General features: G+C 46.6%; 7 protein-coding genes across 7 annotated transcripts; 5 read left to right on the top strand and 2 right to left on the bottom strand.

The window, feature by feature from the left end:
- The first annotated feature begins 655 nt into the window (after positions 1–655).
- MYCFIDRAFT_204718 (uncharacterized protein) lies at positions 656–1,989 on the top strand. Its single transcript, XM_007931769.1, has 4 exons — positions 656–781; positions 830–902; positions 953–979; positions 1,029–1,989. Exon 4 carries the CDS (start codon positions 1,526–1,528, stop codon positions 1,838–1,840), a length of 315 nt encoding a protein of 104 aa, XP_007929960.1. The 5' UTR covers positions 656–781; positions 830–902; positions 953–979; positions 1,029–1,525; the 3' UTR covers positions 1,841–1,989.
- An 89-nt stretch (positions 1,990–2,078) lies between these two features.
- Positions 2,079–2,420, bottom strand: MYCFIDRAFT_177812 (uncharacterized protein; the record flags this gene model as incomplete). Its single annotated transcript, XM_007931768.1, has 3 exons — positions 2,079–2,163; positions 2,231–2,371; positions 2,398–2,420. 3 exons carry the CDS (start codon positions 2,418–2,420, stop codon positions 2,079–2,081), a joined length of 249 nt encoding a protein of 82 aa, XP_007929959.1.
- Positions 2,421–2,475: 55 nt separating this feature from the next.
- On the top strand, positions 2,476–3,465 carry MYCFIDRAFT_177811 (uncharacterized protein; the record flags this gene model as incomplete). The annotated part of the gene is made up of 1 exon (XM_007931767.1): positions 2,476–3,465. One exon carries the CDS (start codon positions 2,476–2,478, stop codon positions 3,463–3,465), a length of 990 nt encoding a protein of 329 aa, XP_007929958.1.
- A 397-nt stretch (positions 3,466–3,862) lies between these two features.
- On the bottom strand, positions 3,863–4,458 carry MYCFIDRAFT_79714 (uncharacterized protein; the record flags this gene model as incomplete). The annotated part of the gene is made up of 2 exons (XM_007931766.1): positions 3,863–4,279; positions 4,363–4,458. 2 exons carry the CDS (start codon positions 4,456–4,458, stop codon positions 3,863–3,865), a joined length of 513 nt encoding a protein of 170 aa, XP_007929957.1.
- Positions 4,459–15,345: 10,887 nt separating this feature from the next.
- On the top strand, positions 15,346–16,852 carry MYCFIDRAFT_57782 (uncharacterized protein; the record flags this gene model as incomplete). The annotated part of the gene is made up of 5 exons (XM_007931561.1): positions 15,346–15,376; positions 15,529–15,798; positions 15,853–16,296; positions 16,350–16,673; positions 16,735–16,852. The coding sequence occupies exons 2-5, from the start codon at positions 15,539–15,541 to the stop codon at positions 16,850–16,852; spliced, it is 1,146 nt and encodes a 381-aa protein (XP_007929752.1). The 5' UTR covers positions 15,346–15,376; positions 15,529–15,538.
- Positions 16,853–17,520: 668 nt separating this feature from the next.
- On the top strand, positions 17,521–18,363 carry MYCFIDRAFT_212152 (uncharacterized protein). The gene is made up of 3 exons (XM_007931765.1): positions 17,521–17,590; positions 17,650–17,760; positions 17,817–18,363. Exons 1-3 carry the CDS (start codon positions 17,551–17,553, stop codon positions 18,086–18,088), a joined length of 423 nt encoding a protein of 140 aa, XP_007929956.1. The 5' UTR covers positions 17,521–17,550; the 3' UTR covers positions 18,089–18,363.
- A 632-nt stretch (positions 18,364–18,995) lies between these two features.
- Positions 18,996–20,615, top strand: MYCFIDRAFT_190181 (uncharacterized protein; the record flags this gene model as incomplete). Its single annotated transcript, XM_007931764.1, has 5 exons — positions 18,996–19,023; positions 19,165–19,274; positions 19,328–19,511; positions 19,564–19,755; positions 19,807–20,615. 5 exons carry the CDS (start codon positions 18,996–18,998, stop codon positions 20,613–20,615), a joined length of 1,323 nt encoding a protein of 440 aa, XP_007929955.1.
- Positions 20,616–20,735: the final 120 nt, after the last annotated feature.

The following is a 20,735-nucleotide window of genomic DNA, read 5'->3' as shown; positions in this document are numbered from 1 at the left end:
TTGTGAGGTAGATTGCAAGACTGCGGCGCGAGGTCGGTGCCACTGAACCGAGGATGCTTATGCTGCGTTGACGCTCTCTGACGGTGAAAGGTGTTCTCCGTCACGGCCATTCTGGCGAGGCGCGGTCTTCGTGCAGCATCTCGATCGGCCGGCCACAGGGCATACATCTGGAGAAGGGAGTGTTCCATTGCTATCGTGAGTGTCTGATGCAACATTGATCTACGGAAACTATCGAACTCTGATTGCGACCCCTGAGACATTGGCCGCCGGCCTCATTTCGAGCCCTTCATACTCCTCCTCCTCCTCCTTCTCCTCTCCCTTCCCTTCTCTCCTCACGTTCCTAGCCCTCCTCCTCCTCCTCCTCTCCCGCTCACCGCTCTAGGCAGCAGCCGTCAGTCGTCGTCAGTCGTCGTCATCGTGCTCACGAATACGCAGCGGAAACCTCTTCAACGGTTACACAAAGGAGCTATGGCCTTCATTTCACTTCGATTCAGCTCTGATCCTGTGCTCTCATTGGCCGATCGAAGTGAAGAGCTTCTGCTTTGCTGAACCTAATCCAAGTTGTGATTAGAGAGCGGTGCAGACCCTGAATCTCATCTATTTAAGAAACCTTTTCTTCCGCACAAACTTGAACTTTTTCTCTCCACTTCCAACCAAACAACCATCTTCAACAACCATCTCCTTCATCAATCATCATCCACTTCCATCAACAACATCATCAACCATCATCAGCAACCATCATCAGCAACCATCATCAGCAACCATCATCAACATCATCAAGGTATGTGCACCACCCTCACTGACCCTCACCCTCACTGACATCGCGCAGACTCTTCATCACCTCACTACCAACAACCCATCAAGGCACGCACGTGCAGCGATCATCGCACTCGATCCAACTGGTACGTCGTCACTCACTTCTCACCAACTTTCTGCCGCTGACTTTGCATAGATTCGAGCTTTCCATCAAACACAACTGGTTTGCTCCCTTTTTGCGCCTCTTCGCGAGACTTCTAACATCAGAGCAGCGACAACATCACACGCGACATCGTCACGCGCTCGAACCGCGCCTCACCACCGAAATGCGCGCCCACAACATCACCATCATCAACTCACCGACCCCACCAAACCCACTTTTTCCCCAAAACGGCAATCTCACCAACTTCACACCGATAACAACATCCCACCACACAACTTTTCACAAACGACCGATTCCACGCCGACCGATTTCACACCGACACCTTCAAGCGATGGCAGGCACAGGCAGCGAGAGGCACACGAGTTTTGTAAGAGACGGTGGTGGCGAGAGATCCAGCGAGCAGCGAGCACAGGCATGAAAGCGTGGTGGGGCGGTGGCAATGGGCATGAGTTCAAGAAGGATACAACACACGGTACGACCTTTGCTTAGCGCCAACGGGTGTGGCATTGGATTCCAGGTACAACTCCGGCGCGTGCGGCGTCTCTAGCAGGGTGGCGTTCGAACGTGGGTATTACACCCACGCAGCGTTCTGCCTTCATACCTTCAATGGAGATCAGTGCAGCACAGCCGCGATATATCGTCGCGACATCCACACCGTCAAAAAGAGTCATCTGCTGGGCGCCGAGTTTAATCAAACGGTTACTCGGTCAGGTCAAAGGCATTTCGATCTCTTGCGGCACTGGTCTGTACCCTCTGTGTTTTGGCGTAATATGCGGTAGCAGGGCATTTCTCATCGACACTCACGACAACAGCCACTACATCAGGCACTCGACTTGGTATGGTAGGGTGGATATTCATGCTCTCGCTGCTCGCTGGTCAGAGGGCTGGTGGCATTCGGTGGCATTTGACAGACTTTCATGACTTTCATGGTTTTCTCAGGCAAACTTTTATGGTGGCATTTGGGCATTTGTACAGCGATATTCGGCTGGGTGGTGGCGTCATTTTTATGTAGTGCTCTCTCGTGTGCCTTGGGTGGTTCTCAGAAATCAATATGATTCAAGTCAAACTCGTTCAATTATCTCATTAATTTCTGCTTTCATCCTCGTCAATTCTTTTTCAATTCTGCTTGAATATAACCTTTTCGTGCCTTCTGCAAAAATTAATCTTCATGTGACGACCCACTTTTCCATCCATATCGAGTCTTAGCCCCACCCTCACTGCTGTACTTTCCTTCAGATGCACAACTTCCACGCAATCTTCTGTGCTTTATATTTCTAGAGACATCTACGTCTGCGGTTAAATGTTGTCTACTTCTGCGGCATATCACCAACGACCATCAGCGCTCGAGTCGTCTTGCAGTTTCTCCAACGACTACGAGCAAGCACAGCGTTCTTCCCGCGAATATTGAGCTCCATATCGGCGCGATCGGCTCGCTCTGACTCAAAATTCAACCTGACAACTCCGCATCTGGACAGCACCGGCATCTACTCCAGAAGATCATAAAGACGAGCCGCGGCGACCACGCGCTTAACTAGTCGCACTCCCATTACCGCAGCATGCTCGCGGCTGCTATGGCTGAGATCACCGACCTTCCGGCTGAGCTGAAGCTCGACATCTTCGAACGCATTCCAGCTCGCGATATTCAACGCTGCAGACGGGTCTGCCGGGACTTTCGCGACACGATCGGTGCCAACACTCCCGCTCTGTCCCGCGACATTTGTGCTCGCCAGGTGGCGCGACTCACGGCCAAGGTTGACTATGTCTACGACTACGACCCCAGCCAAGTCACTTTCTTGGAGGCCCTTCGTCGATGGTGCACGCATCGCGGTGTTCCCCTTGAACAGCACATGCGAGCGCAAGATCTCCGTCTCTTTGCTGAGCTCTATCTCTTCAATTTCTTACGACACGGACTAAAGGCAGATCAAGTGTGCTCTGAGCACGATGTCACCCTCCCATTTCCGGCTGATAGTGTCGCGGAAGCTATTGTTAATGCCCTTTTGGATCAGCTTATCTGGATTGCTATTACAATGGTAGAACTTCTTGTTAAGAAATATAAGCCAGAGGGATTTCACTCCTTCAGTACTTTCCAGGACAAAGTATCCTTCGCGGACGATCATGAATGGCAGGATCTGTCTTCTATTCCAGAGTTCGGTCGAGCATGGGCAGAAGAAATTTTCGAGACGGCGGCTATGCAACCAGAGCCTCTTGGTTGTACATTTCGGTTACGACAAGAGCAAGAAAGTACCCTCCACAGCATTCTACCCTTGAGCGAGCTGAGAGCGTCTCCATTCATCTACAGAGATGGACCTTATCCGTTCAGCGCCAGGATGGATACTCACCAAGGTATTTCCACCGTGCCCGAGCTGGTGCGCACCTTCGAGGTCCCATTCTTGCCGTGGCGGCACTTTGCTGAGCATGCCGTCACTTACTGCGTCAAGAGCGATTGGGCTTATACCGAGATCGAGCGTACTCGGTCGCTGGAACAGAAATTGCGACTGGAACTGCTAAAGAAGGCGGCGATCCTGCAGGACATATACATTTATTGAGCTTCATATGGTCTGTAGAATGGGGTCTGGTTCATGCGCAGCCATTGGGCTGATAATACCACTTCGATTTAAGACGCCTCGGAAAGGTGACAGAGGCCCGTATGGATAGCAACACGAGCCGGCGGAAATGACGTTTGGTCACCAAGAGATATTTCGAGAACATAAATCTCGGTAGGCAGAGGAGAGAAGGCAGCGGAGAGTTGGTTTTGCGCCCAAGATCGAGACGTCGAGAGATCCCGAAGTTTTTCATGTAATCGAATTGCCAGTTTGGGTATTCCGCCTCTTGCTAAATCCAAATTCCCCTTTCTATGCTCCAACGTGCTGCTCGGATAGCGAATAAAGTGAGTTCGTACGCAGGCGATCCGCCGTCTCTTGTTCCGGAAAACCCCTACAGACCTCAGTTCGGTCTCCTCTCCGCAAACTTCCTCAAATCATCTTTCGTTGCCACGCCCAGCACAAACCTCCTCCCGGGATCCGTCACCACCGCAAAGTCACTCTTGTGTCCACCAAATTTCCCATCAAAGAATGCCTCCAAATCTTCAAGGGGTGTTTCCATCGTAATCAGCTTATACTTTTTGCCTTTCCTCTGGAATTTCTGCATCACTTTCTCGACCGGATCTGATTCTTGAAACTGCTTGGTCTCAAGGAGCTGCCGTAATCGCGGCACCGACATGTAGCCAAGGAGAGTTTTGTGCTCGTCGATCACGGTCAAATGGTCATAGTCGCGTTCTAGCGCAGACATCATGGCTTCGAATACTGGCGTAGTGGGTTTTACTGAGAAGGCGGCGGAGGGATCGAGGTCTTCTACTACGGCCTGGAAACATTACACTGTCAGTATGACCAATGGTCTTGAAGTACCACTGTATCATTCCTTATAACAAACGTAGTGATACGTACGCCGCGATATTTGCTGGCCCAGGGACTTGTGCTTTCTCTTGTTGTTGAGGAGCCTGCAGCTTCATTGCTTGGAGCTGATAGCCCTGTCGTCGCCATGGTGGAAACGCTGCCACTCTTGCGACTATGCACTCAAGACGCAGCAACGGTACAATTCCTCGGCCTTCTCAATCTGGTGGAGACAAAACGACACAGCCTGATCAGAGTTGCAAACAGCCTACCGGAAGCGCCGTCGTTGTCGGAGGCGTATAAAGTCCTATACTAGCGTCCGAGCGCCTGACCTATAGCTGACCGGGGCTTCCGACCTTGTAGAGCGGCGGTCGGCGTAGATTGTATACGCTTCCGCTCCTACGCGTCGACGCGTACCGGTTTGTTTAGATTATTGTTTTCTACCTTGCTATTATACCTTACTATCGCTCCGCGCTATCGTTTCTATCTCTTCTATTATTTAAATTATACCTTTAATGTCTTCTAATACTATATTAATTGCGGACTACCTCGGAGGAGGTAGGGATAGGGATATACTAGCATCGTAGGTATAGGGTAACTTCGCGCTAGGTATAAGATTATAACGAGAGTAGAGTATAGTCGGAATTACTAACTTTTCGGTAGATAAGGAAGAAGAGGACGATTTAGTCGATTCTAGTAATAAAAACGCGTTAGTATCCTTAGACTATCGCCGCCCTCGAAAGTCTTAAGTTCTAGTTAAGCTAGACTCGTACTACGCGTCCTTACTATATATCGATAACCTCCGTAAATAGCGCGAATAAGCTATTCTATACGGCTTCGACGACTCGTTTAAGGTGCTAGTAAAGCAATAGTACGCGTTGTTACTATATATTAATAATATATAGACAAAGAACAAGGACTATATCGAGAAGAGTAGGCTAGAAACGACGTATTATATTTGCCGCTTTCGTAAGTAACTATACTAGAAGTTAGATAAGACTAAAGGGTATAGTACGCGGCGCTTTAATAAGAAGATTAAACGCGCGTAAGGCTGCCCTATAACGATAAAGGTATATACTATATATAATAAGGATAATAAGTCTAGTAAGCTAGAGATTGTCGTATATCGAGTTTAGCGTATAAGCCGCAAGAATTACTCGGACTACTACTAGTTAGATAACTTCGACCTCTTCCGCTAGTATAGCGCGTTATTAACTACTATAGGGTACGAGGTATACTATAGATATAAGCCGAGTACGGTATAGAAGACATTAAAGGCTTAGTACGACCTAGTAGCGAATACGCTATTTAAGGCCGCTAGCGGCAATTTTATAATAAAGTACGACGTACTTAATTCTAGTCGCGCCTTCCGGAAGGTATATAAGGATAGAAGGCTCGGCGGCGCGTCGCTAGTATAGCAAATATAGAAAGAAGATATATTCGAGTAGTATTAACAAGGTTAGTTAATCTTATTATTATTATTAAGCTAGGGCGTAAGGTTAGAAAAACAGCTATACGGACCGTCGCGCCCGCGTATCTAGACTCCGATTAACTAATAGATCGACGCGGAAGTCTATCTAAGTTATTAGCTTAATAGATAAAGATATTAGACTCGATTGCCTACGAATACTAGATACGAAAGGTAGAATCTCGAGATTCTAAAGTTCTTCGCCTAAAGCGGAAGCGCCGTAGAGCCTTAGCTTCGAGCTAATAAGATAATTTAGAAGCTATAGCAACACCTCGGTCCGGCTTCTAGCGCGCCTTAGTAGACCGAACCCTAAACTTTAGGATTCTTTTGTTTATATTTGCGGTTTTCTATTATAACAATTACTAATATATTATTATAGAAGGGCTATTTTGCGAGAATATAGAAGCTATACGCTAAATCGATAAAGAGACTACCTACGGCGTCGTATATACTAGCAAAACTAGTATAGAACTACTTAAAGCCTATTATACGATCGCGTTTATAGACGTAACGTATAAGACTAATTACCTAGGTTAGTTTCTTTATACTATTATAGTAAAGGATAAATATACTATTTCTCGTATAGCGGTATATATACTCTTACCTACTAACGACGGCGATATTATTACAGAGTTTTTGCGTACTATAAGTAGGTAAATAGGCGGTATTTAGGTACCTAAATTCCTCCTTATAGACGACTCGGTAGCCGAGCGGCGCGTAGTTTAAATAGCATTTACGACGACAATATACCTGCTATACTACGTCTATGTTTAGCGTACTATCGATAGACGCTTTAGCGCGAAAATCTACTAAGAGACATATAAACACCTACGCGCCGCTATAGTATACTACCGCTCGCTCGAAGGCGCGAAAGAGTCGCTCTAGGCCGCTATCGATAACCTCCCCCGAAATAGCGATTACGAGTTAAACTATATATATTTAGTTTAAGACTTCGGCAGCGATATTCGCCTATAGGCAAACTACTATTGCGTCTATAACGTGCCTACTATCGTTAGACAATATAAGGATACTAATATAAATAAGAGCTTTTACGCGTGTCTTAAAATAGATAGTAATAAGTCGCTAATAGCGGCTAACTTTATACTAATAGGCGTAGCTATACAAACAATATAGAAGGGCGAGCTTAGAGACCTTCGGTTAGATATTACTAGTAAGCGTTAGGCATTAAACGTATACCTACTCGCGCGCAGCGACGACGACAAGCTCTAAACCTAGCTTCTACGCCTTCTATAGCCTATTTAGCGCAAGATTAGTACTAAGATTAATCGCGTTCTTAATAAGTCTGTATACTAAGACCTAAAGCCGTTATTAACCGAAATAGGCGCGCTTACCTACGACTATAAATTCTTCCGCTAATATCGCGTCCTTTATACTAACCTCTAGTATTATTACCTTATACTTAAACGCGTTATTATTAAAGATTATTACTAGTAATAATAGGTTAATATATTTGCTAGATATGCTCTCGAGGTCTGCAAAGAAGACGCTTCTAAGTCGATAGTAGTATAAGAAGACGCCGCCGCCGCCGAGGTCGTATATATGCCTACCTATTAATTAAACGTCCGCGAGGTACTTACTAACGCGTACGAGTTAATCTTTTAACTCGAGCGCTTATACGACTAATAAGGTATAGACGAGAGCGATAAGCAACGCGAGGTTATTATCTTAAAGATACTAATAGTCTTCTATAAGAGCGGCGACAATATTAGGAAGGGCTTTACTAACCTCGTCCTTACTTACTTTAAGAGCACTTATCCGGAAGCTATTCTTATACTAACAAAAGCGCCGCCGCCGAAGCTATTATAAGCGCTATTACTAAGCGATATTATATCGAGCTATTACCTTCTAAAAGCGACTAATATAGCGCTACCGCTAAAGAAGCAGAAGGGTAAGAGCGTAGATACTACGAGTAAGAAGCCGAAGCGATCGAAGAAATAGGTAGAGAAATAAGTAGGGTAAGAATACATACCTAAGCGAATACTAGCGGCGCTAGCTTAGCTAAATTTTAGTAAAGAAGCGCTATTAGTAGTTCTAGGCGGTATCGACGTGTTCTCGTCGCGTTTTCCTTTAAATTCCGCCGTTACGTAGGTCGCGTAGGTAACTAATAGCTTCTATATATATTACGGGTAAGCAACGCGTACGTAGATACTAGATATAAGACTTAATAGGTTCGATAAAGAGCTAAGTCTATCTACGTAAATCCGAATAGTTTTGTACGGTACGCTAAGCGCTAAGTAGTAGGTTAGAGTCGCGTAGGCCGAATGCCTAAGGCTAGCGCTTTCTACCTAGGGCGTAGCCCTTTATATTACCCCCGTCCTCCTCCCCTTCCTTAGTAGGGATAGAAAGCCCTCCGTAGTTTCTATCGCTATTACTTTATCCGTTAGATCTGTACCTATCTAAGCTTCTCTAGAGTAACGCGCTCGTAGTTTCCTCCTTTGCGATCGGGGTTTCCGCTGCTTTCCGGTCGGGGTTACCGTACCTAGGGTTTTAACGACTGTAACTTTCTTCGCGACTGCTAAACCGCGCTCTTTTACCTACTTACCGCCTTCTAGAACGCGCCGTAACTGCGCTTTTAAACGCTTTACTTATAATCGCGCTTTCCTTTGCTTTCGCGACCTTTACTTCGGCGTCGCCTTCTAGGAGTATTAATATTTCCTTCTTTTTCTTCTTCTTCCTCTTTTCTTTATATATAACTCTACTACTACTACTACTACTAATACCGTAAGTCCCTCCCCTTCCTCCTCGGTTCCTTTCGCAAAATTAACTTATCCTAGATAGCTCGCCGAATTTACTACGTTAGTTGCTATAACTCCGGCGAAGACTACGCCGACTAATCTATAAGGTTCCCGTCCGATTTATCGTAGAGTCCGCTAACCTTTCTTAAGCCCGCTAGCTCGAGGGCTTGCGCTAATTGCGCTTATAAGAGAATTGCCTACGCCCTACTATAAGTTATCGCGATTCCTATATTAAATCTCTCGCTAACTATTTAGTCCTTAAATAGCCTACGTAGCCTACGCTAGCTATACCCGCGCGATCCGCGCTAATATCGCCGAGAAGCACTCCGAGCTTCTTAAGGTTCTTAAGGCCTAGAAAGCCCTTAAGTCTCTCTAGCCGTAGGGGTTATTATCTAGGTAAAATTCTCCGTTCCTCGCGATAAAACCCTCGCTAACCGTTTGTTTTAGCGCTGTCGCCTCGGAGGTAACAAACACCGTCGCTAATATCGTAGCTTAATAGACTTAGACGTAAGTTCCTCGCTACCCTTCGACTTTCTCTCGCTAACCTCTCTTTTTTAGTAGCGTTCCGACCGCCCTCCGTCTCGGTAACAATCGTCTAGGTCCGCTAGAGGAGTGAAGGTTTCCGTAGGTTTTCTAGGGGTTTCTAGGTAGCTTCGGATATATTATTATTATTTTTTTTTTATAGTCCTAAGGTAACCTTCTAATTTCGGGCGGAGACCCGATACTTACTTATAAATACCTAAATGAAATTCTTCCTAGCTCTAAATTATGTTTCCCTTCTCTAGTATTCTAGTAATTCTAAGTCGAATAAGTTAGTAAGAAAATCTAAACTCTAGAAGTTAGCAAAAGTCCCTAGAATCTATAAATCCGTTATTCCGCGGAAAAACTCTAGGTTACTACGTTATTTCTTCCGTTTTCCTCTCTTCTCCTAATCTCCTAGAGGCCCGTCGTTCTCCTCGATTTGTCTATATTTCGCTTCGAAGTCGTCTAGCGCGGAGGTATCCGCGATATAGTCTAGGGGTTCCTATATAGGTTTATAGTATCCGCTCTATTTTACGAGTGCTTCTCGCCCTTAGCCTTGCTTCTTTTTTTAGGCATATAGGATTTCTTCGACCTGCTACTCTTTATACGTCTCGATTAAGATAGGGTCCGGCTATTTGTCGTCGGTTACCTACCCTAGAAGGGGGTCCCGGCTCGTAAGTCTTAGAAGGTCGGTATAGAATACCGGGTAAATATTGCTAGGTATCCCCGAGAGTTGTACTAAGATAGGCGATAATACCTCTTCTACCGTATACTTAGCGTACTTCGAGTCGAGGCTCTTCTTTAGTCTACTAGTCTAGTAATTCCTTAGGTCGAGCTAGACCTTGTCTCCGATACGATATACCGGCGCTAGAGTTCTAGTCTTATTTGCGCTATCCTCTTATTTCTATACGGCTTCCGCTATCTATACTTAGTATAGATCTAAGATCTACTTAATCTTGTTTACAAACTCCTCCGCCCGTTTCGCCGCAGTTAGCCGTCTATCGATAGCTAGGTCCTCCTCTAACGTAATAGAGGAGGTAGATTCGTAACTATAAGTCGCGAAGAAAGAGCTTATTCCTAACCCCGCTTAGTGTCTCCCGTTAAACGCTAGTTCTACCGTAGGAAGCTATTAGTTCTAATCGGACTATATCTAGTTAATATAGTTCCGTAGGTAAGCTTATACGTCTTAGTTTACGCGCTCCGGACCTCCGTCGGTTTATAGGTAGTAGGCGGAGCTTAACCTCTACTTTACGCCGAGTAGTCGATATATCTCCCTCTAGAAAGTGCTCGTCTAATTCGTACCTCTATCGCTAGTAATAGTACGAGGAAGTCCGTAATACCTAACCTAGTATTTTAGGAATAAAACCGCGCATTCCTCTACTTTTATAGAGGGAGTACCGATAAGGGCGATCTATTTGCTTAGGCGGTCTTTAATTACCTATAGATACCGGTTCCTATCTAACTCCGGTAGGTTAGTTATAAAGTCTATCGAGATTTCCTAGAAGAAACGGTCGGGTACTAGTAGGGGTTTTAGGAGGCCGTATTTGTGTTCCCTCTATACCTTATTACGTCTATAATAGTTGTAGTTCCGTAGGAATTGCCGTACCTACTTCGACTATAGCGGCTAGTAAAAGTCGCGACCTAGTATAGAAGCAGTAGAATCCCGGCTAGGATAGCCGTAGAGCGGCGAGTCGTAGATCGACTAGATAATCTTCGTACGTAGTATATCCTACTACAGTTCCTCGGCCCCTATGTCTTTGTATTCGGTTTCCGTCGTTGCTAGGGCTCCTAGAACCTAGAGCTTACCGCGGTAGCGAAGGAACCCCTTAGGATCTATTATATAATCCCTAATCTAAATTTTTGCTTTAATTTCCGGTTGCAATGTTCTACCTCTCTTACGGATTTTTCGTACTACCGTCTAGTATACCGTATCTTTCTCGATAATGCTCTTCTATATATCGTTTATCTCTAGGTCCTAGAATGGTTTAGCGCTTTCCGGTAAAGGCTACGCGGGCTCCGTTTCGTTCGCGAGTAGAGACAACGGGCTCGCCTTCGTTATACGCGGGAAGCTACGGATAGTAGTACTAGAAATCTAGACGTTTTCCGGCTAGTTTAGAGAGAGGTCCGGCTCTAAGAATCTCCGGAACCTCGAAAGCTTATTGTCTTAGCCTAACGTATCTTATTCCCTCCTCGATAAGGTATCCGGTAGGATAGCTTCGATTCCCGGCCGGTAGACTAGAGTAAACTAGTGCTTCGCTAGTTCTTCTTACTATCGAATCTGTCTTTCGGATAGTTAGCGCTTTACTATAAAGTATTCTAGGTTCTTATAGTCCGTCTAAATCGTAAAGGGGCTATATAATTTCAGCTCGGAGTCCTAAAACTTAATACTAGATACGACTGCGAGCATTTCCTTATCGTAGATATCGTAATTAATCTCCGCCTTATTTAGTTTCTTCGAAAAGAAGCCTACCGGTCGGCGGATTCCCGCCTTTTCTTAGATAAGGGCGCCTCTAATCGCGAACCCGCTATAATCCGTCTTAAGGAAGGTAGGGAGGGACGGGTCCTACTAGGTAAGTACCGGGGCGCGGTAGAATTTGTCCTTTAGCGTCTCGAACGCTTTGTCCTATTCTTCTCCCTAGGCAAACGGGGTTCCCTTACCGGTAAGCGCAGTTAACGGCGCGGAGATCTTAGAATAGTTCGGTACGAATATACGGTAGTAGTTCGTAAATCCTAAGAAACGATAAACTTCCTTTTAGGTCTTAGGTACTACCTATTTTTATATAGCTTCTACCTTTTCGGGGTCGGCTAATATTCCTCCTCCGTCGGTATAGACGATAAATCCTAGGTACTTAATCTTTTTCTAGGCGAATTCGCTCTTTTTAATATCGAGGTAAAGGCCTCCGTCCTAAAGCTTCTTAAGTACCGCTCTTACTTTACGGAAATAGTCTTCCCTCGACCCGCTCGAGTAGATAACTACGTCGTCTATATACGCCGACGCGAAGTCGTCTAGATACTCTTATAAAAGAGTATTAATATACCGTTAAAATATAGCTAGGGCTCCGGACAAACTAAACGGGTATACTAGCTATTCGAACGAGCCTAGCCTCGTCCGGAAGGCCGTTTTATACTCGTATCCTTTTGCTATTCTAATCTTATAAAAGGCCGAGACTACGTTAACCTTAGTTAACTACTAGGCCTCCGTTAGGTTCCTTATAGTGTCCGGGATTAGTAGGAGGGAGTATCTATCTTGCTTCGTTAGAGCGTTAAGCGCCCTATAGTCGTAGTAGAACCGTAGTCCTCCCCCGGGCTTCTTAACGAATAGTACGGGCGCTACTGCTTCGGAGTTCGCCGGTCTTATAAACCCCTTCTTTAAGAGCTCGTCTAGCGACTTCCGCAAGACTAAGAGTTCTTATTTCGATATACTATAAAGCGGACCCTAAGGGAGTTAAGGCTAGGATCCGTCTAGTTTCTCCTAGAGTTCTATCGTATAGTCGATACTAGAGCGATAGGGCGCTAACTTATCGGCTTCCTTTTAATAAAATAGCGCGGCTATATCGCGAACCTCCGGGGGTAGCTTCTTCTTTAGCTCCTCGATCGTCGGGTATTCCTTCGTCTTTAGGGCCTTTTTAATATCCTTAGTAATTGTCGCGGCAAGCAGGCTTCTTACGGCGTTAATCGTAGCGATATTCCTATTCGTATCGACCTTGCGGTAATAGCGCCCTTCTTTAATCTAATACCGAGCCCTCCCGTAGTAGTACTATCGTTTTTTAGGCGCAGTCTAGACCTTATTATATGCCTTCTATAGATTCTCTAGGATAAGGGGAAAAGCTAATCCCGGTACGACGTAAGCGTATACCGTTTATTAGAATCTATTAATTTCTATCTAGAAGGCGACGACTCTTACAATTTTCGCGTCTTATATTGCCGCCGACGCTCCTTTTACTTCTTAGGACTTACGGCTAATATAGCTAAGTCCGAGGCCTTTAGCTAGGCCCGTATTAATTGTAGCGTAATGCTAGCATCCTTCGTCGATAAGAGTAGAAGTTCCGACGTTATTTTCGAGGACTATATCGGTATATATAAGATTCCCGTTTATATCCTTTTTAACTTCTTTTTATTTCTTTACCTATACTCTATCTACTCCCGACTCCTAACTACGAGTAGGAGTTACTCTTTTCCCGAGTCGGAACTACTTAAGTCCGACTATTCTTCCGTATTCTCTAGAATAGGTTATATAGAGGCGATACTAATCTTAGTAGGCTAAGCCGGCGGGGCGTACGAGTAATCTCGAATACGGTATCTGCTCGCTCCGTAGCGGAAGTAGAGTCTTTTCTCCTTACGCTTCTCTCTTTCTATAGAGTCGACCTATTTAGCCCTAGGTTTCCCCGCCGTCGACTATTAGGCTCTACGGTTCTTTCTATAGGAAGCGTTAGTTCAAGCGGGATTTATAACTACGTCTCTATTAGAGTCGACCTTCGGGTTCGCCGTAGGGGCCGTATAGGGGGGAATAACGACCGTAGGACTCGCTACTTCTTTCTTCCTTTCTTGCTAGCGTTTCGTAGCCTATTTAAACTAATCTGTCGACTCGAGGTTCGTTATAATCCGCTCGACCTCCTCTATATAGAGGTAGTAATCCTTAATCTTTAGTATAGCGGTAGTATAAGTCTTAGCCGCGTTCGAGAAGGTATTCTTTAAATAACTGATTTTCGTATCGTTTATCTAACGGTCTCCGCCTACGCTTAGTAGGAGGCCGTCGAATTCTAGCTAGTAGTCGTACTAAGGTTGTCTCTAGGAGTGCCTTAAGGCTTAGAGTTGCTTTAGCGCCTTTATAGCTTCGTTACTATCCGCGAAAACGTCCTCGAGTTGCTAGAAGAAAGCTTTAGGGTCCTTTCCTTTCGTAAGGCTTCCTCTTTTCTAGAAGTAGCGTATCCTAGCGCGTTCCTTTACCGGTAGGGTATCGTATACGGTATCCTAGTAGTAATCTTCGGAGAGCTTTAGTTTTAGCCCGAAACGAACTCGGTACGAACTTCGGAACTTCTTAGTCGTAGTAGGTAGTCCCGGAACGACTCGGCTTTCCTATCCTACAATAGCAGTTTCTACTCGTAGGATGCCGTTACGTTTTAGCCGGAAGCCGAGAGAGTTTCTAGTAGTCCCTTTAGGATCTCGTTCGTAGACTAGTCTCGTACTAAACTAGCTTCGGGAGGCCCGGGCTAGCGAGACGCTTCCGCGTATTAGAGCGCGGAACGAGTAGCTTATAGCTAGGCTTCTATCGTCTACTATCTAGTATAGAGACTCTCGAAGGTACGACAAATCTCGTCCCTAGTTATCTCTAGTACGGTAGGGATAGCGTTCCCCTAGCTATCTTACTCGGGTTCCTAATAAACCTTAGCGTTTCCTATATTAAAGATCGAACCTAATATTACGGGTAAGCAACGCGTACGCAGATACTAGATATAAGACTTAATAGGTTCGATAAAGAGCTAAGTCTATCTACGTAAATCCGAATAGTTTTATATAGTACGCTAAGCGCTAAGCAGTAGGTTAGAGTCGCGTAGGCCGAATGCCTAAGGCTAGCGCTTTCTACCTAGGGCGTAGCCCTTTATAATATACCTCTACCGATACTACCGGTACTAAATAGATAGTAATACGCGCCTCCGAGCGCGATATAAGTCTATAGTAGTATGCCTTATATACCGCCGCCCTCTAATATATATTAACGCTATTAAAATGGCCGTAATCGCTAACTATACCTCGAATTTTGCTATACCGCTATTTTGCTAATAAACTTTAGCTTTATTTTTAGTAATATAACTAGTATCTACTAGTAGAGAATACGGGGTCGTTAAATACTATAAAAATAGTGCGAAATCTATTAAATTGCGACCGTACGACCTCTTACTATCGATATTTAGTATACTAGCGGAAATCGTACTACTACTACTACTACCCTAACCTATCGACCTAGTAACCGCAACGTATAGAGATATCGATATTACGTTTTCTATAGTTATATATACTACGGAGCGGACTTCGATATCTTACCGAGTCCGCTACGGCAGGCTAACCCTATTCTTGGAAGGACTAGGCGCTCGGACGCTGGTATAGGACTTTATACGGGCCCTCGTTGTCCTGCCTATAATTTTAACTTCGAGCCGACGAGCCGCACAATGACATCAGGGTTGAAGCTGGGGTAGGAGCTCGGCTATCAATAGCTTGTACCACAGTACCACCATGTTTCCTGGCAAGCTTCGCAGCTTTAACAGAACACTTTCACAAGCTGAAGGCGAGGAGCCGCGTTCAATTGCAGAAGAGAGATCGGAAGGTGAGTTTCGATGCCTGCCAATTTCATCCGCCGAAGCATCAGTCCCGGGCGGATTTAGGCGAGCGTCAGCCGGAAATAAGCAACAACAATGCCCGAGAATTGATCGCAACCAAGACAAGATCCAGGAGCTTTGGCTGATAACAATACTGTAGAGCAGACATAATGCAGTCGTTCTTCCCTTCCGCGAGCGCCCTGAGCGCGACGTTCGGATACGCCTCTCCTATCAAGCTCAATCGCCAACCTCAATCACAGCGCAAGGAGATCTCTCACCTATACAGCAGCTGGGACGCGGCTGAAGATGCGAAACAAAAGGTGACAAAGTTGAGCGATGCTGCGGTCGCAGAGCTCAACAAGGCCTCTCAAATCGCGCAAGAGAAGACTGGAAAGATTGAGCTGTACTCTGGGAAGTACTATGCTGCTTGGTGAGCATGCACATATGCCCGAGCCAGCGCAAAGCTGGAGCTGATGCGATAAAGCACATTCGGAGGTCTGATGGCCTGCGGTATCACCCATTGGGGTGTCACACCCCTTGATCTTGTCAAATGTCGTCGACAAGTCGACAGCAAGCTTTACAAGAGCAACATCGAGGGCTGGAGCAAGATAATGGCCAGTGAAGGCCGGACGGCGCTCTACACCGGTGGCTCTCCCACGTTCTTCGGATACTCGGTCCAAGGTGCTCTGAAATATGGTTGCTACGAGTTCTTCAAGAAGTTCTATTCCGACCTTGCTGGCGAGGAGAATGCTACCCGTTACAAGACCTGGATTTACCTCGCCGGTTCTGCTTCTGCTGAGTTCTTTGCCGATATTGGTCTGTGTCCCTTTGAGGCTGTAAAGGTCAGAATGCAAACTACCATGCCGCCATTCGCAAAGGGAACATTCGATGGTATCTCCAAGATCATGGCTGAGGAAGGTGTTAGCGGGTAAGTTCAGAATAGCTAAACCAAAATGCCCCGGACGTGGCTGACCAGAGTAGACTGTACAAGGGTATAACTCCTCTTTGGGGCAGACAGATACCTTACACCATGATGAAGTTCGCTTCGTTCGAAACGATAGTCGAAATGATCTACCACCGCCTCCCTGGAACCAAGGATGATTACTCTAAGGCTGCCCAGACCGGTGTCGCATTCTCTGGTGGTTATCTCGCTGGTATCCTCTGCGCCATCATCTCTCACCCTGCCGATGTCATGGTCAGCAAGCTCAACACCAACCGACAAAAGGGAGAGTCGTTCGGTGGCGCAACCAGCAGAATCTACAGGGATATTGGATTTGGCGGTCTCTGGAGTGGTCTTCCGGTCCGGTGAGTACTAGCCTCAGTGACTTGGCTATTGAAGTGCGCCTGTTGCTAATCAATTCTCCAGTATTGTCATGATTGGCACTCTCACCGGTCTCCAATGGATGATTTACGACTCCTTCAAGATCTTCATGGGTCTGCCAACAACTGGCAGCGGAGGGCAGAAGGCGGAAGAGAAGAAGTAAATGAAGTCTGTGACCACCAGATATTTTGGAGCCCTTTGTGGCCAGCTTTGACTTTGCTTAACTCCAGGGAACTAGACCGCCACAGAAGGCTTCGAGGAGTGCTTCTTCGGGTCGTTTATAGTGTTATCTGGTGATGAATGGCATGATATACTCAACTCAGACTGACCTGTGCCCAAATGGCCCGACGTACAATCATCGTCCCCAAAGAGCTCAATCCTTCACTCATCCTTGCGCAGAGCTGCAGGAGAACACTGTACCTGCTTGGTGATGATTGCAAGGACATAACAAAATTTCACATCCTGGCTATCAACCACGAACCAGCGGCGGAAGCAATAGGTGGAGTTGATTGGCGGCGAGCTTGGACCTTATCTCTGATTTCTTGGCATGACATAGTTCTAGCGCTTTTTTCGACATCATTCTTTGCTCTCACGAGTGAGTGTCTTTCCGTTTAACCCAAGAAATGTCAAAGGCCGAGAAGGCGTCGTGCTTGACCACTTACAAGATGTTCAACTCGCTTATAGCGTCATGGTCCGGTTCCCGCCGTACGACCTGAACCGAGCAGGATCCCTGGTTGAGAAGCTACCAGCGACCAGGTGAAGAAGTCATGCTCTCCATATTCTCAGCTTCCTTTCTTTCAGAGTTTATATTTACTGCAGCTTGAGAGGATACTTTGGTTGAAAGAACAGGAAAACGCGAATATGCCTTCTAGAGAGCCTGTGCATTCGACTGGTCGCGGTAGTGAGTCTCGCGAAAGCTCTTAGAGCTTGCTGGGAGCTTTCCCACTGACAAGACCTCAGGCGCCGGCAATATCGGCGTTGACAGCAATACGTACGTTGACGGGGATATTGTCCGTGAGGGTACTCCGGGTGTCTCAGCAAATGACTACAGCGCTGGACGTGGTGGAGCAGGTACGCGAAAATTCCTATTTCCAGCTCACCTCGATATGTGCTCATACTGCTCAAAGGCAACATAATTCACCCCACAGAGAGCGGGAAAGCAGGAAAGCCTTCCGAAGAAGTCGTCCCGGAATCTGCGACTCGCGTGCCAGGCGAAGGTTACCAGAACTTCCATACCGGACGCGGTGGGGAGGGCAATGTGCACAAGGACAAGTATGGAGGACATAGCTCTGCGAAAGAACAGGCGGCTGCCGATGGTCATAAGGAGGGACTTCTGGAGAAGGTGAAACATGCGATTGGTTTGGATCACAAGAAGGAGAAGACGCCTGAGCCGAAGTAAGGCAGTGCGTTTTGAAGCCACGGAAGGATGCGCAGCGGAGAACGACATGCGATGAGATGCGTGCGAGGTACTTTCTCTCCAATTCTGGCCTGATCTTTCCCATCTGGGACTGAGTTTAGGCCTCTGGGGAAAGAGGGAACAGCTTGTCTTCTTCCACTCGAAGGTGCTCGGAGTGCTCGCAAGGACTCTTGTACTTCTCGGCGTGAGCCTCATCAACAACTCAAACATCGACTCACATCTAGAAAAGGACAGGAATGCAGTCTTTATATTCCAAGCCAAAACCACTGCTTCTCGGACGAGCGAATCTTGTGTGCATTCTCATGCCGTACCGGGAAAGCAAAGCATTGCCTCGAAATCTTTCGATTCAATGTGCATCATTACAGCATGATACGATTTCCGGTTTTTGACCTTGCAGGATTCACCTCTTCTATCTAAAACTCACATTCTCGACTCGAAAGCTGGTAGATTAATACGCAATAGAGAGACCAGATCCTCGTCCTCCAATCTCGAAAATGGTCCCAACAGTATTACTAGGTACTTTCTCACAATGCGACCGGATACCACTACCGATTCCAGGAAGACAACGGCGGCAGCACTTTCCGAAACCTGGAGTCTGTCTGCAGATCTGTAGATGAATCTGGGGAAGGCGCATGCGAAGCGTGGTGTCACAGGATAGAGCTTGATTGGTCTTGTCCTGATCCTTCAGAAGCTTGACCGTCTTTGCCTCACGTGTGGTAACGCTAATGCAACGCAGAAACACTGTTCGTATCTCCTCTCCTCTCAGCTCTGGACTTCGCGTAATGTAACGACTATGGCCCACTTTATATGTAACGTAAGATACAAGAACACATCGTGTCTGTTCTCCCCATACTTGATTCTCGCCTTATGATTACCGTCGTTATGAGGAATGGCAACTCAGACTGATCCGTGGCAGGGTGAGAGAGGAGACGAATATCCTCGTGCTTCCTTCGGAATTGGAATTGGAGAGAAACATCGACTTTCAGCTGCTGGTTCAGGACGAAGACTTTCCTACGGCTATGATCCAGCCGTTGAAATTTCCACGACCAACGACGCAGTCTTCGGAGATGTTTCCCATGGGCCGAATTATCGTGCTGTGGGATGGGCTGGTGCTGTGGTGCTTATGTTGAAAACTCAAATTGGATTGGGGGTGCTTGGGATCCCGCTTGTGTTTGTGAGTTGTGGTGTGGAGGTTTTTGCTGTGTACTGATGGCGTTGTAGGATACGATTGGCATGGTTCCTGGAGTTGTCTGTCTTCTTGCTCTTGCTGTTATGACAACTTGGTCTGATTATATTGTTGGTGTTTTCAAGATCAATCATCCAGAGGTGTACGGTATTGATGATGTTGGAGGTTTGATTGCTGGTCGAGCTGGCTATATCATTATGGGTACCGTGTTCTGCTTGTGTGAGTTCTTCGTGGGCGTCAAACGCTGGAGATATATGCTGATCGACTACAGTCTGGATCTTCGTTGCTGGGTCGGCAATGGTCAGCATCTCAATCGCTCTAAACGCTTTATCGCTCCATGGAGCTTGTACGGCCATCTTCGTTGCTGTTGCAGCAACCATCGGCTTCCTCGTTTCGAGCATTCAGACTCTCCACAAGATTTCTTGGATTGCCTGGGTCGGTGTTGTTGGCATCATCTCCTCAAGTATGTATTGTGCTCCTCCTGTCACAAGACTTATTATACTCATAACCCTAGTCCTCGTCCTCACAATTGCTGTTGGTCTGCAAGACCGTCCTTCCGATGCACCACTGACGGGAATTTTCGTCTCCGACTACAAGATCACGGCCAATCCATCTCCAGCCAGCGCCTTCCAGGCCCTTTCGACGCTAGTGTTTGCTTTTGCTGGCACGCCCGCATTCTTTTCCATAGTCTCCGAGATGCGTGAGCCACGCCAATATCGGCGATCAATGTTCATCTGCCAAGGCATCGTGACATCTCTCTACCTTGCTATCGGCATCGTGGTATACTACTTCTGCGGGTCCTACGTCGCTTCGCCAGCTCTTGGCTCGGCCGGACAACTGTTCAAGAGGATCTGCTATGGTCTTGCTCTTCCAGGTTTGCTTGCGTCCATGATCTTACTGAGTCACGTCCCGGCCAAGTACATTTTCATCCGAGTACTAAAGGGCACCAGGCATCTGAGCAGCAACACTCCTACTCATTGGATCGTATGGTTGTCCTGTACTGCTGGAATCGCACTGATCTCTTACATCTTGGCCGAAGCTATTCCGGTCTTTGGAGAGCTGGTGTCCTTCGCCGGGGCTGCATTTGGAACGTTGCTCTGCCTTCAGCCAATGGGTGCTATGTGGCTTTATGACAACTGGGGCAGGTCTGATCGTGGCATCAAGTGGAAGTTGATGGTCGCTTGGTCGATTTTCATCATCGTTGGAGGTACTTTTTTGACAATTGCAGGCACGTACGGATCCATTGTCGGCATCATCGATGCGCTTGATGCAGGTTCAAAGACGAGCCCGTGGTCTTGCGCTGATAACTCGAATTCGAGCTAGTGCTGGTCACGGAAGTCTTGTCAGTATCGCAGAACAGCGCACGAGAGGCGTAGCTATCTGATGAATGCACTGAAAAATAGCTTGTCCTGCTCAAGAGAACCTGGTCTGTGATGATTTCAT

The sequence above is a fragment of the Pseudocercospora fijiensis genome (assembly GCF_000340215.1).
Source record: "Pseudocercospora fijiensis CIRAD86 unplaced genomic scaffold MYCFIscaffold_8, whole genome shotgun sequence".
In the NCBI taxonomy this organism is placed as follows: domain Eukaryota; kingdom Fungi; phylum Ascomycota; class Dothideomycetes; order Mycosphaerellales; family Mycosphaerellaceae; genus Pseudocercospora; species Pseudocercospora fijiensis.
The sequence above is the reverse complement of the archived record's forward strand: the minus strand, read 5'-3'. Positions and strand labels throughout refer to the sequence as shown.

Excerpts from the sequence above, each read along its gene's own strand:
- MYCFIDRAFT_212152 (XM_007931765.1), top strand. The coding sequence starts at position 17,551 with ATGCCTTCTAGAGAGCCTGTGCATTCGACTGGTCGCGGTA. Across the intron at positions 17,591-17,649 it reads GCATTCGACTGGTCGCGGTA|GCGCCGGCAATATCGGCGTT; the intron begins GTGAGTCTCGCG and ends ACAAGACCTCAG. Across the intron at positions 17,761-17,816 it reads CGCTGGACGTGGTGGAGCAG|GCAACATAATTCACCCCACA; the intron begins GTACGCGAAAAT and ends TACTGCTCAAAG.
- MYCFIDRAFT_204718 (XM_007931769.1), top strand. The coding sequence starts at position 1,526 with ATGGAGATCAGTGCAGCACAGCCGCGATATATCGTCGCGACATCCACA.